Raw genomic sequence first — 12,507 nt, forward strand, 5'->3', positions numbered from 1 at the left:
AATTCCAGCGTTATGGATGTGACATTTTCAGCCGAAATTTGAAACATAATATTTTTTGAGAGATTTTTGTAGGATTTCTGTGAATCAAAATGTTCAAACCAGAAGTATTAATACCCAACAAATGGGGAAGGGATGCCTCTTTATAGAACATAAAATAGTTACTATATTTTAATTTTCATGTGCCCATTAATGAGGAATATGGACAGGGCCGGATTATCCAGTGGGCATTATATGGCACAGGGCCAGGGGCCCATGCGCATAGGGCCCAAGCAACGGCAAGACAATTTCACATAACAGTGTTTACGCTTCATTCTGCCGTGTGCTTCTCTGGCCTTTTTATGGTGATTTGTTAGAAGATTTCCTTGCCAATTTATGAATTTTTAAATTGATATAATGATGATCAGGTCTAACTGCCTTACTTTACCAATATTAAGCCTTCATTATTAAAAAATCCACAGTGCTTTTACATACATTGCAAAACGTTTACATACACACAAATATTATGACGTCGTAATATATAGGCTAAAGAAGTAGTTATAATATTCGTTAATGCCGTTTAACACATTACGTGTTACATGAGAACGTGAGTCGCGAGGTGCTTGTTACACAAATAAAGTTTAACAAATGGACAAATTACTTGTGTAGTATAATCATTGACAAAGACTGCCCTTTTATTCTTAGAAAAAGTGAAGATGTTCATAAGAAAATATTTGAGAATTGCACTTCAGAATATTCTTAAGAACTTCCTATAATTTTTCTTATGAACTTATCTTATTAATTCAATGGGGGGTCTACAAGGCACTTGTGCCCAGGGGCCTCTGAATTCTTAATCCGGGCCTGAATATGGACAGTTATGGATGTGACAGTTCCGTTATGGATGTGACAATTCCCTCACCTGACTATGGAAAACTATGCTTTAAAAACACAAAAATGCATAAAAATCTTTAAGAGAGGCTTCAAGTGGTTATTTAAATCACCAAATATTGATATGACCTATCAGTATGGTGAAAACCTTTGGTAAAAATGTTTTTCATCATAAGGTTGGCATTTGCACTAATTTGCCCAACTGTTTTTATGATTCTAGCAAAATAGAAACAGAGGGTATCGCCAGCTTTGAATTGATAGAACACTGTAAAAAGCCACCTACTTCGACTGAAGAACTTACATTTTTTTAAGTGAAATCAAATTGGTTTTAAAAGTCACTTAAATGTAAATTATATCAAACTGACTGAAAAAAATCTAGTTGCATTTCATATAACATATAAAATGAAGTTTAAATTGGTAATGTAATTGGAAAATATATTTGCTTAAAAAACTATACTTTTGTCATAATAACTCAAAGTACAAAAGGTTTATTTCATAAGACATATTGCATGAAAACATTGTTTTTGTGTAATTACATTAGTTCGCACAAATTGCACAAAAAGTGTAGTGACATTTCCTCAAAGTGCCTTTTCATTACATTTTGTTGCTGGGGAAGTAAAAAACAAAATGGTGTAAAAATATTTACCACAAAGAATTCAGCATTCTAACAATGTGCTTATATCTGTAATAAGCTAATTCCTCATATGCAAAGAAAGCGCTATTACAAAATTGCAAACACTTTACTGCACCATACAACATTTTGTCAAAATGACACAAAATGGAATAACAAGACAATAACAAGAATAAACCGTCATTCATACATATGTCTCTCTGACATGTTCCTGATCACACCACACTGGTACAGATGCTTCACACATAGTTTCAGAAGCGGACCTCTGTCTCGACTCTGAAGATCCTTCACTCATACTTTCACAACATGTGTCTTTATCATCTCTGTTGTCAATATCGTAATCTTCATTACTAGAAGATGACTCCAACGTCTCTTTACTCGGAGATGTGGAACGGCTGTGTGTTTGCAGACATCTGGCATCCTGAACAGTCAGTGAGCCCCGGTTTGAGAGAACAGCATGAGAATTCTCCTGAACCGCCTGCTCATAACATGGAGGATCACTTGGTATTCTGCTGTCCACCTGCTGGAAAACCTCCTCGCTAGACAAGCGCCTCGGCTCACAAAATGAGGCAGATGGCTCTGTTTGAGGTTTCAGTACTTCAGGTAGAGTCTGGCTATGACGTAAGGTTCTCTCGATGGCCCGCTTGGTAGAACCACTTCGCCCGAAAACAGTCCTGCTTCGCAGGTGTGCAGTCTTCATTGACTGCGAGCGTCTTTTGGGGGTTTCAGAGCGATTCTGTGCGGGCATGGACATGCGGGTGGGTAAGGAGTGTTTGCGTTGAAGGAGCCTTCTCTGATTGGACAAGGATGCGATAGGTGGGCTGTTGTGGATCGAGCTTTCGGAGGCGCTGGAAAAGCAACTTTCTAGAGAACTTGAAGAACAGTACGAGCAGTCTTTGGAGGTTGGTCTGGCTCCGCGTTTAGGCGCCAAACCAGAGCTGTTTCCCAAACTGTTACTTGCTCTTAACAGAATGCAGTCATCAGAGATCTGCTTTGTTAATAGTTTGTCATGAAAGTCCATTTGTGTCTGACTCCTGGTAAGGGCAAGCTGTTTCGGCACACCCTGGCTGAAAGCAAATGTTGGCTCGGAACGTCTGCGGGTTAAAAGTTTTGTAGTCCACGGCTCTACTGGAGTGGGAGACTGAGGTTTCTCTTCAACAACAGATTTGATAGACTCCATGTCAGAATTACTCCCTTTGTAGCCATCTACATCAGGGTCATAACTGTCGTAGGCGGAGTCATGATGGTTTGAAGAAAAAGAATCTAAAGGAGATATCAAGGGTAAAAATAGTTTATTAGCAAGTCAACTTGCGATTAGATCAGTTCAAATATTTTGCCTAGAATTACCATTGTGGTAACTCCTATAGACCACTTCGCCAGATGTAAACCAGTTCCGGTTTAATTTTTATTTGTTTTATTTAGATATTTATATAACATATTGATACAGTTATAAACATTCTGTTGGTTGTATTTTGTTCAAATGTTTGTGTAGTTTGAGAAAACTGAAATAGGAAGTTTTCAAAAGTGGTCTATAATGAGGTGTTTCAACATAGGTAAAGAGTGACTTTATTAACTATAGTGTATAGGGCTCCAAAAAGCAAAAACTTAAAAAGCTACCTTGGTTGTCACTGAGTTCATCTTCATCAGAGTCCCCAAACAGGTTCAGCGCATCCTCTCCAAAAATTTTACAACAGTTGTCAATGAGGAACTGTGTCAAGATTGTCACCTGCAAATACAAACCCATGGTGTCATAAACATTAGTCATTTTATCAAAAAAGTATATTTTGAAACATGTTTTATATAGAAATTCCATGAAAATGGGTCATGCAAATATGTGTCTGAAACACTTTTGATCTATTTTTTCACTCTCGAGTTTCAGTTTTACTCAGCCTGTTTCTGCTGGCACTCAGCCACAAATGTGAGTTTTTAAGGTCATGGCTTTCAAAAGTCACTGTACCAAAGCGTGATCTACTAACCTGTGGAATCTTTTCCACTTCTGTTTGGAGCAGGTTGGGTGAAATGCACACAGCTAGATTGTTAGAATCCATCTTGTTTGTATCGGCGTTCTCACTTATGTGGTACAGTAGAACCATCAGGAGCTTCAACAACTGAATATTTGGGTCAGGAAGCACGTTGACCACCCTGAAGACAAAACAAAAAACCTGGTTAAACTCACATTTTTACACGAAATACTTTATATCCAAACCATTGTCCAATATTGAGAACAGACATTAAATGACTATTTGACAACTTACATTTGAACTTCTGCACATTTCTGATCTACGTCTTGCGTTTCCATTGCAGCCATCCAGGATTTGTAGTGCTCCACCATTAGCAAACTACCTGGAATATGTCTCAGAAAGTCCTGCAAACCAGAATACACATAAACTGGATATTAATGACCAAATATGCAAATAAATGCTGGCCGCTGTTTCACACAATCACACAGTCAATTCTCTGAGTCAAGATCCAGTCCATACCTTGAGAAGATCAGCAAGTAGAAAGACTGTGTGCTCTTCCAGATCAACTTCCATCCCATCATTTAGCTGTGCCTTGATTTCTCTCAGAGTTCTGGCATTGCCTGCTTTCCTAAACACTCCTTCAGTGTACAGACCCTTCTTCAGCAGCAATGTAAGGACATCCTGCAAAAAAAATGAAATACAGAATAAACCCAAAGAACACCTTGAGCATGTGCAATAATAAAATACATTATTTATGGTTTGGCAGTCGGATATAAACTAATATGCTGATTCTTACCATAATTGGCTTGGGAGGACATCCATCTTTTCCACAGACATCAGAGAGGGCCTGTCCAAAGAGTGGATGTTTTGGAAGTACGCTGACATGACCGGAATTAATTTGTTTTTTCTGTACGCGTCGAAAAATGCTTTTCCAGCGCCTTTGATTGATGTTCATGTTTTCTATTAAAAATCAAAAAGACACATTTAAGATTTGAACATTTGAACCAGTACAAACAATCATATTAAATAGTTGGAAAGTGTAATCTCGGTGTACAGTGCTTTGTGAGCTGAGAAATTTTTCTCTTCCACATCAAAAGTAAAAAAAACACTTTTAAGAGCAAATGGCATTTGAAACAAGAAGTAAGATATTCAGCTCACCAGTGTGGGAGGTGTTGGGCAGACTGGTATTAGTCTGCTGACTTAGGTAAAGTCCCGCATGAACCTAACAGGAATAAAAACAATTAGTTCAATATCCATTTAAAATCAGTTAACTAAATTTACTAATAAATGTGAAACGATACTGAATAAAAACGTTCAACAGTCAGAAATAAACTGAAAGCTAAACAGAGCAAACATGTTCAGTAAACGTCATGTGTTGGTACACTGAGGTGCCTTGACATTTATACAGTCAGGTCTGTTTGGGCTGTGCCCTCAGTACTTAACCATCAAATAAATCTATAATTTCACTAATCTATTAATCAGAAGGTGTTAAGAAGCGCTGTATGCATAAGATCTTGGGATCAATACTTACTGGGGCTTGCATGCTGATTACGTCCATGCTGTTTGTGGTCAACGATTTACACTGAAACAGAAAGAACAATACATGTGTTTGTCTTGTCAATGAGATTTAGGGAAGAACGCCAATTCAAACACATAGTAATCAGTTTCCATGATGACATTAAGGACAATAGGTGTGTGAAACCTTTGAATGAAGGTGATAACTTACCACGTCGTGACCACTCAGCACCTTCATAGGTTTGTTGTTGTGATGACCAAAGATGCGCTCCACTTGGTCAGATTATCTGCCCAAAGAAAATAATTCATTTGTAAATATTATCTTGAGGTTTCATTTATTTGTTGGTTCAGTTTCAGTAGCTTGATATACCAGTTTTCACACAACAAAACTTTGCTGAATCAACTCTTGAATAGCACAATATATAAAAGTAATAGTAATCTAATACATAATAACAAATATAATAGAATAAAATTATAGAAAAATCTATTTTGATCACAACAGCTTTTTTAAAGAGAATGTGTGTAGAAATATGACTGCTCAAATTACTCAACAGCTCAAAAGCATAAATACAATAGCATAGTATTATTAAATAAATATTTTATAAATATTTTACTGTTACTCACCAGCTAAAAATATTCCGTTTTGCACTGTGGGTGTTCCAAGACAGCAATAAGCTACATTGACTCAGGAACAGCAGAGACACCAACAAGAGATTCACACAGACTGAAGTGAAACAGCCCACTACAACACACTAAATGAAAGTGGGCGGGCAGAGGGGAATTTCTGATGTGCAATGGAGACAGGAAGAAGCATCACGGGCACCCACTATTAACACCTCTACGGAAGGCAACTGCGTCTTGTGACAGTGAGTGGAAAGTGTTTTATACGTCACTCATGTGTGCATGAACAGGTACCACAAAGGTGAGAGAGAACCACGAGAGAACGTACATATTAAAAGATACTGTCAAAAACATGAATATCACGTTAAACATGCAGTTTAATATAATTGCTGTAAAACAAGCATTGAGTTAACAATTAGCCATTGTTTACCAGTTAAATATCTATTTGATATTAAGATGAAATGTGTTATGGTTAATGCAGTTGATATAAATATCAGTTTTGTTGTAGATTTAGGGTTTGTTCTGGTACAAAATGAAAATGAGATTGCATTGGATATACAAGAATTAAGCTAGGCAAGTATTTACAGTAAAGGCTCCTTTACTATGATTCATTATTTTGCTGTAAATGCTACTGGTGCCCTGGGAATTTTTGTAAAGAATCAATAAACATCATTTTGAGACTTCAACTTTGAGTGTTTGGCTCTGACTCACTGCCTCTAATGAAAACAACCAGCCCCCATGTTCATGTTTTTGTGTGAGCTGCATAACTGCCAAATTTACCATGAAAATAAAGATGCATTTATCTGAATAATTTTCAGCATGCCCACCTACTGCTTATAGTCACAATGGAAATGAGGTCAGTACCTACATCAGCAGCCGTTTCGATTTTGACAATGTGAACTTATAGAGAAGCAATGTTAAAAAATTAATTTACTTCATACGGTTTCACGTTTTACTGCCATTTATTTCTTAATACATATCTTTCGATCAGCACCAAGTTCATCTAACCCAGGTCTTTACAGTGTTTACATGTTTCTAAACAGTCATAATTACATTCCACTTAAAATAACCCGCTGTGGATGACACTAATGTGTCAAAACAATAAATGCAGTTACAGTGACAAGCATATCTCTATCAACTGGTGTGAAACATTTCTGGTCATTAGAGGCATATCTTAAAAATTAGACACAAACACTATAATTATGACTGATATGATGTTTGAGTCAAAATGTCATTTTTGGATTGACAAACAACTTTTTAATTTCTAATATGAAACCCCTCACCACAGAGTGATTTCAATTTCTAACTGTAGTGTGAATCACCAAACTTTCCCCTGGAGTGCTAAAGTAGTAAAATGAACTATATGTGATTTATGGATACAATTATAGACATTCTCACACTATTTCACAATAATATGTAAGACATAACAAAACAGCCATATGTATATAGAGAAACATTTCTCTTTTGATATATGGACATTTCTTTGTCACTGTATAAATCACACCTGTAGGTGGCCTCATTTGAATGACCTTCACGGCAGCCCACCAGGGGAAAAACCAACGTGGGACATAATGCATCATAAGGTTTTCTAGGTTGTGGGCTTCAAGACCACCAAAGGACACCAAATCAACACCTGCCTACTCTAAGTACAACGGGGAGTCACAAACAGCTATGATGAGATCTGAATAAAGATTGTATTAAAATTCATCTTTAATGCTGAAATGAGGTTGGTCTTCAGGTTTAAAGTCTCTGTTGGGGCTTCCATCTTCATTGAGAACGCGCCTGCTGGTGTATCCAACGATAGGGTACTTTGCTTTGTATGTGCCCGTAAATATCTGCTCAAGGGACTGTAGCTGTTTTTCTGTGAGGCCCATCTAACAAACGGGACAAGGAGAGAGGGAAATATTTACAATGGCATTAGACCACAGGGTCGATTGGATCACCAAGAAAAGACCCTGGTGGAATCTAAAGAGTAATTCAGAATGAGGAAACAGAAAGTTATGTTTCTGTAAACCTGCTTTTTCATGCAATAGGGAACTCCTAAACGTTTTTTCTATTTCTAGACTACCACAGAACTTCTCTGTGGCTATGTTGTGATCTTTAAAATCTCCAACTTACAGTGTCATGTGTGAGATCTGCTGGGTCAAGTGACATTTTGGCCACTGCTCTGGTCGAGTCCTTTCCAACAAGGGCATTATATGGCGCACCCTCGCCATAAAACTCTGGAAAATGTCAAAAATTAAACCAATAAATGCAGGTTAAAGTATTTCCAATCTATTACAAAAATGTAAATACTTTCATGGAGTTTAAAACTGATTTATGTTCACGTGAGACATGTACCTTTTCCAGTCGTCACGTCAAACACTACACCTTTAATGGCCATATAAATTGGTTGTCCATCCTGTTAAGTGACCGGGGACGAATTTAAAACAGTTTAGTAAATGCAATGAATTTAGTGAAAACCTCAGAAATTTCGAAAAACTGGTAGTGTTTTGTATAACAGCGCGTAAGTTACCTCACTCCCATCGTATCTTTTCAACTCCTCCTCGGTGAACAACCGCACCGGTTTAGAGGCGTTTCTAATTTCAGTATCTTTTGCAGAACAAATAATTATTAAGACACACAATGCGACACTAAGGGCGAAAAACATTGTGGACTGTCGTGTTGAAGTTTATAAGATGCAGGAACTAACCATGTAACTTCAGTTTCCTTGTTGTCATAAGGTTTCCATTCAGGCGCTGATCTCAGATCAGCATTCACACTCACAGTCGAGGGGGGGGGATAATGGGGTAAAATGCTCCACTTGTATCGGAACAGGATTCAGTAGTGTTTAAGGACGCAAGATGCTTTAACATTTAAATTGAGCCTTGTTTGGGTTCGGTTAATATATCTATTGCATCTTAAATGTCGTGCCCACTTCTGCTTCGGGAATTTTCTAAACTTCCACTTGCCCTGAGTTTCTGTTTTCAAAACCACGTGAGACGGACCGGAAGTTACGTCGCCCACTGAAACCGGTAGTGGTGACTGCTATAAAAACTGAACTTAAGCCAACAACAGGAATATTAAACGGGTTTCCCCCTTTTTTCATCCCGTTTCCACATAAAAGCGCTCAATTTGGTCCTCTGAAGTGCAGGCGAATTTGTAATTTGCAAAAGATTTTTATTTGAAGTTGTAATGTGTTGTTAGTCATATATATAAAAACACTCACAGAACACATTCAGTTACATAAATATTATTATAGAAGATTTTCCGAGAACTGTCATGAAAAAGATTAAAGTCTCCAGATCCCATCCCAATAACAGCTGTGATGTCACGCTTGACCCACGTTTCTGTCCAGTTGCTGTTATATGCATTTGCCGTGCCTCATGAGTGCTTCTGGATGCTATCAAATAGAGCTTGAAACTCAGTATCCTGTTCTGAATCCGGAGTCTAGCGATTTAATGGCAAAGTTTAAGTGTCCAAAAGGTGACGCAAAATGCTGAGGAGAGAAACATCTCGATCGTATCAGGAGGTAACTTAATAATACAACTTATGTGTGAAATGTGGGACGGCTAAATGCTGCTCACACTCGTTAGTTGTCAGTGTTTATATTTATGTTCGCTGCATTAGTTGTAAGGACATGGCAGATATGAAGGCTACTACAGCTAAAGTCATGTGATAACAGCTGACCGCTCTTCGGTTTATTATTGCAGCATACATGCAGCGAGTAACTTAGCATTATAACGTTACTGTGCATAAATGATATACGACACTTTCCAAGAATGTGGTACAAGCTTCCGAATTCTTGTATTTAGTATTAACGTTACCTTTTTTAACAAGTCTTCGAGGTCCAAGTCGGAAAATAAATGTTGTGTAAGCTTTTTTTTCTATTCAACGAGGTTTTTCCATTTAGATAATACAATTTAAAACTCTACTTTTTTGTTATATTTAACAATAAACAGGAAAAAAAGCACACCGCTTTCAAATATGTTTATTTAAAAAACGCATGAATAAGTAATTGGGTTGAAATTTGAAGTAGCCTGTGCACTTATGGCTGTTGCAGATGTTTCAAGAAATCAAATAACTAACTGTGTAAATGTAACTGTGTGCATTTATGTGTTTTTTTGTTTGTTTGTTTGTTGTTGGATTGCAGTTCAATGGTGATGACTGTTCTGGCCCGCATGGGTCCTATGGGAATAATGACGTTTCTGAAGTGGAGCATGATGAAGCAAGCTGTGATCCTTTACCAGGTCCCCACTTTCCTAAAATCTAATTTTAATTAATGATTGCTTTTTATGTATGTATACATGATATACATTATTTTAAAACTATTGTTCACTATATTTTAGATGAGGACATTGTGGACAGCAACCTTATGCCCATAACCTTCAACAAAGCCTGTCTGAAGAATGTTTTCACAGTCATCCTTGTGCTCATTTACCTGCTGCTTAGTACAGTTGCTGCATTCTTGGCTTATCAAACCATTTCAGACTTTATGGAGAAGCTCAACCATCCAGTAATGTCTGTTTCATACAAAGAGGTTGAAGAGTTTACACCACCAGGTGAGTTCCCTGCACACACTGTTGTTTAATTGTCTCTCTCAAAATCTGTTTTTGTAGTGCGTCTTTGTTTGTTTACAAACAGGAATTGCGTTGTATCCTGGGAAGGCTCAGTTATTGAGTTGCATGCATCATTATCATGACAACATTCCACCTCCTGTATCATCAGGCAGCCGGGCGGAAGGAGACTGTATAATAGAAGAGATAATTTACTATGGACCATATTCAAACCAGACACAAGTAAGTGTTAGATTTTTATTTCAAGCTATTTTGCCAAGTTGATACTATTATTAGTAATGTAATGTGTTTGCCAGAAGCGAGCCATGGTGGTCAGAGGTCCGACTGATGTGAGGAACCGAGAACTAATATTCCTTCAGTTTAGTCGTAATGAAACGGAAGAAGATTTCAGCGCTATCAGTTACATGATTTTTGCCGAATTCAGTGACCTGCTTGAAAGGTAAATTTATAAACAGTACGTGGCATGTTTTATTGACTTGTGTAAAAATGATAAACACCCTAATTTGTGTAAAATATGTAATTTTCTTATTAGCTCAGATAAGGCTGCATTTATGATGGATTGTGAAAGAAACTATTCAATGTGGACCTTCTCTGGAGGCTTTCGGACATGGGTCAAAATGTCTTTGGTCAAAACCCCAGGCAGAGGAAGTGAATCAGTGGAATTTAGGCAAGAGGTAATATATCAATGTAATACTATTCACTCCTAACATTACTATGCTTTTGTCATCTTTAACATACAATTATACAAACAACAACGTTGTGATCACCATATGATTCTTAAAATATTAAGTTTCCCTCAATATTAATGTTCCACCATATCATTTAAGTCCAGTGTAGTGAAATACATAGACAAGAGGCCACCACAGGAGCAAGCCAATGAACTTTTCTTTGCTGTGTTCCAATGGCGAGATCCATTCATACAGCAAGTCAAAGATGTAAGTGAAAGCATCATAAAAAGTGCAGTACATTTTTCTTTGTTTAATGAATGTTTTGCCAAAAAATTAATCGCATTGGTTGTATGTATCTAATTCATCCTCCCTTATTTTTAACAGATAGTCACAGCAAACCCATGGAACACCATAGCCATTTTGTGTGGCGTCTTTATGGCTCTATTCAAAGCAGCAGACTTTGCCAAACTTAGCATTAAGTGGATGATCAAAATTCGTAAAAGACATTTAAGGGCAAAATTGAGAGAGATGAACCAAATCAGCTAATTCATACTGAAATTCGTTATTCTTATAAGAAAGCACTACACAGAACACTAGAAGTTAAGATTTTGATTAAAACTATCAAACAAGTCTATTGCACTTTGAAAAACAGTGTTTTATTGTGTGTTAAGTTTTAACTGGACAATAGATTTGACCCTGAAATTGTAAAAGTAACTACTGACGGTATTTTGAACAGCTGAATGTTAAGGCACATGTCTTTCAGGGCAAAGTGTATGTGCTTTGGGACACTGAAATATTAACTAAGCTAGTTGATCTCTGTGAGATTCAGCTTTGTTTAAATGATGACTAAGAAGTGTGGATCAACTAATGATGTGATCTTAAGTGAGGCTTTTGTAATTAAGATTAGGCCGCCTGATTATTTTGCCTAAAACACTTCAAAAGGAACAAAAAATTATCTAGTTTGTCACGGTCTGACTATTCTATTGCAAAGCATGCAATGATGCTATTTTTTAGAGCCAGACGTGATCTGTTCTTGCTGCTGTTTAAACTGTTGTAGTAAATGTGTTTTAATAATATGAGACGTGTTGTAACGACTCAAACAAATTGTATGAAGGGATTTCATAGATTTTTAACATAATATTGATGGCATTAGTTATAAATGACTACTCTAAATATATATGGCTAAATTTGTGTTGTTGTGGAAATTACGTGACATATGTGTCCATATAACATTCAGACTCCATGTGCAGGCATTTTATATTTGTTTTTATGTTATATAGAATTGCCTTTATTTTATGTTTTATTAAAAAACAATGCATTTTTAAGTTTCCCAGATTTTTAAAAATAATTATATTGATGTTGTCTCAAGGACAAAAGTATGTTATTTTATCTAACTGTTCTGTGTGTTTTGACATAAGTGGGAGAATACATCACCAAACAAGTACAAGTCTTGGCCGTTGTGCAAGCAAAGATTTTAACCCAGTTATTTGAATGCCCTTGCGCCAGCGCATTAAAAAGTTGTATAGGTTGTTGAAAGTTATAACATAGACTTGCTTTCTCCTTAATGTGTTGTCTCTTATTATATTATATGGCATTGCCTTTCACTGTCGTACTGTAAGAGTGTAAGTCCTCTATTTTTCTCGCACATTTATTTTGCTTTTTCTAATTTTCTATTAAAATATTCTACAAAC

The 12,507-nt window shown here is 36.8% G+C and overlaps 3 protein-coding genes across 6 annotated transcripts; 1 reads left to right on the plus strand and 2 right to left on the minus strand.

Annotated features, from left to right (window-relative positions):
• Positions 1–1,342: 1,342 nt before the first annotated feature.
• Positions 1,343–5,686, minus strand: tagapa (T cell activation RhoGTPase activating protein a). Its single transcript, XM_057344210.1, has 10 exons — positions 5,596–5,686; positions 5,183–5,258; positions 4,988–5,038; positions 4,615–4,678; positions 4,253–4,416; positions 3,976–4,137; positions 3,751–3,860; positions 3,472–3,637; positions 3,113–3,221; positions 1,343–2,758 (listed from the first exon to the last, which is right to left on the minus strand). The coding sequence occupies exons 2-10, from the start codon at positions 5,207–5,209 to the stop codon at positions 1,680–1,682; spliced, it is 1,932 nt and encodes a 643-aa protein (XP_057200193.1). The 5' UTR covers positions 5,210–5,258; positions 5,596–5,686; the 3' UTR covers positions 1,343–1,679.
• Positions 5,687–6,530: 844 nt separating this feature from the next.
• Positions 6,531–8,533, minus strand: nenf (neudesin neurotrophic factor). 2 transcript variants are annotated; one of them, XM_057343817.1, is made up of 5 exons: positions 8,285–8,533; positions 8,108–8,184; positions 7,933–7,993; positions 7,711–7,814; positions 6,531–7,466 (listed from the first exon to the last, which is right to left on the minus strand). In XM_057343817.1, the coding sequence occupies exons 1-5, from the start codon at positions 8,310–8,312 to the stop codon at positions 7,290–7,292; spliced, it is 447 nt and encodes a 148-aa protein (XP_057199800.1). In that variant the 5' UTR covers positions 8,313–8,533; the 3' UTR covers positions 6,531–7,289. The 2 variants fall into 2 exon arrangements, with proteins under 2 accessions (XP_057199800.1, XP_057199799.1); XM_057343816.1 differs by having other exon boundaries at positions 8,108–8,533.
• Positions 8,534–8,644: 111 nt separating this feature from the next.
• On the plus strand, positions 8,645–12,501 carry pacc1 (proton activated chloride channel 1). 3 transcript variants are annotated; one of them, XM_057343815.1, is made up of 8 exons: positions 8,645–9,103; positions 9,725–9,821; positions 9,921–10,133; positions 10,216–10,370; positions 10,445–10,587; positions 10,681–10,822; positions 10,976–11,083; positions 11,201–12,501. In XM_057343815.1, exons 1-8 carry the CDS (start codon positions 9,068–9,070, stop codon positions 11,360–11,362), a joined length of 1,056 nt encoding a protein of 351 aa, XP_057199798.1. In that variant the 5' UTR covers positions 8,645–9,067; the 3' UTR covers positions 11,363–12,501. The 3 variants fall into 3 exon arrangements, with proteins under 3 accessions (XP_057199798.1, XP_057199797.1, XP_057199796.1); XM_057343814.1 differs by lacking the exon at positions 8,645–9,103 and adding an exon at positions 9,234–9,444 and having other exon boundaries at positions 10,448–10,587; XM_057343813.1 differs by lacking the exon at positions 8,645–9,103 and adding an exon at positions 9,240–9,444.
• The last annotated feature ends 6 nt before the right edge of the window (positions 12,502–12,507 follow it).

Source organism: Triplophysa rosa, linkage group LG10 (genome assembly GCF_024868665.1).
Source record: "Triplophysa rosa linkage group LG10, Trosa_1v2, whole genome shotgun sequence".
NCBI lineage: Eukaryota > Metazoa > Chordata > Actinopteri > Cypriniformes > Nemacheilidae > Triplophysa > Triplophysa rosa.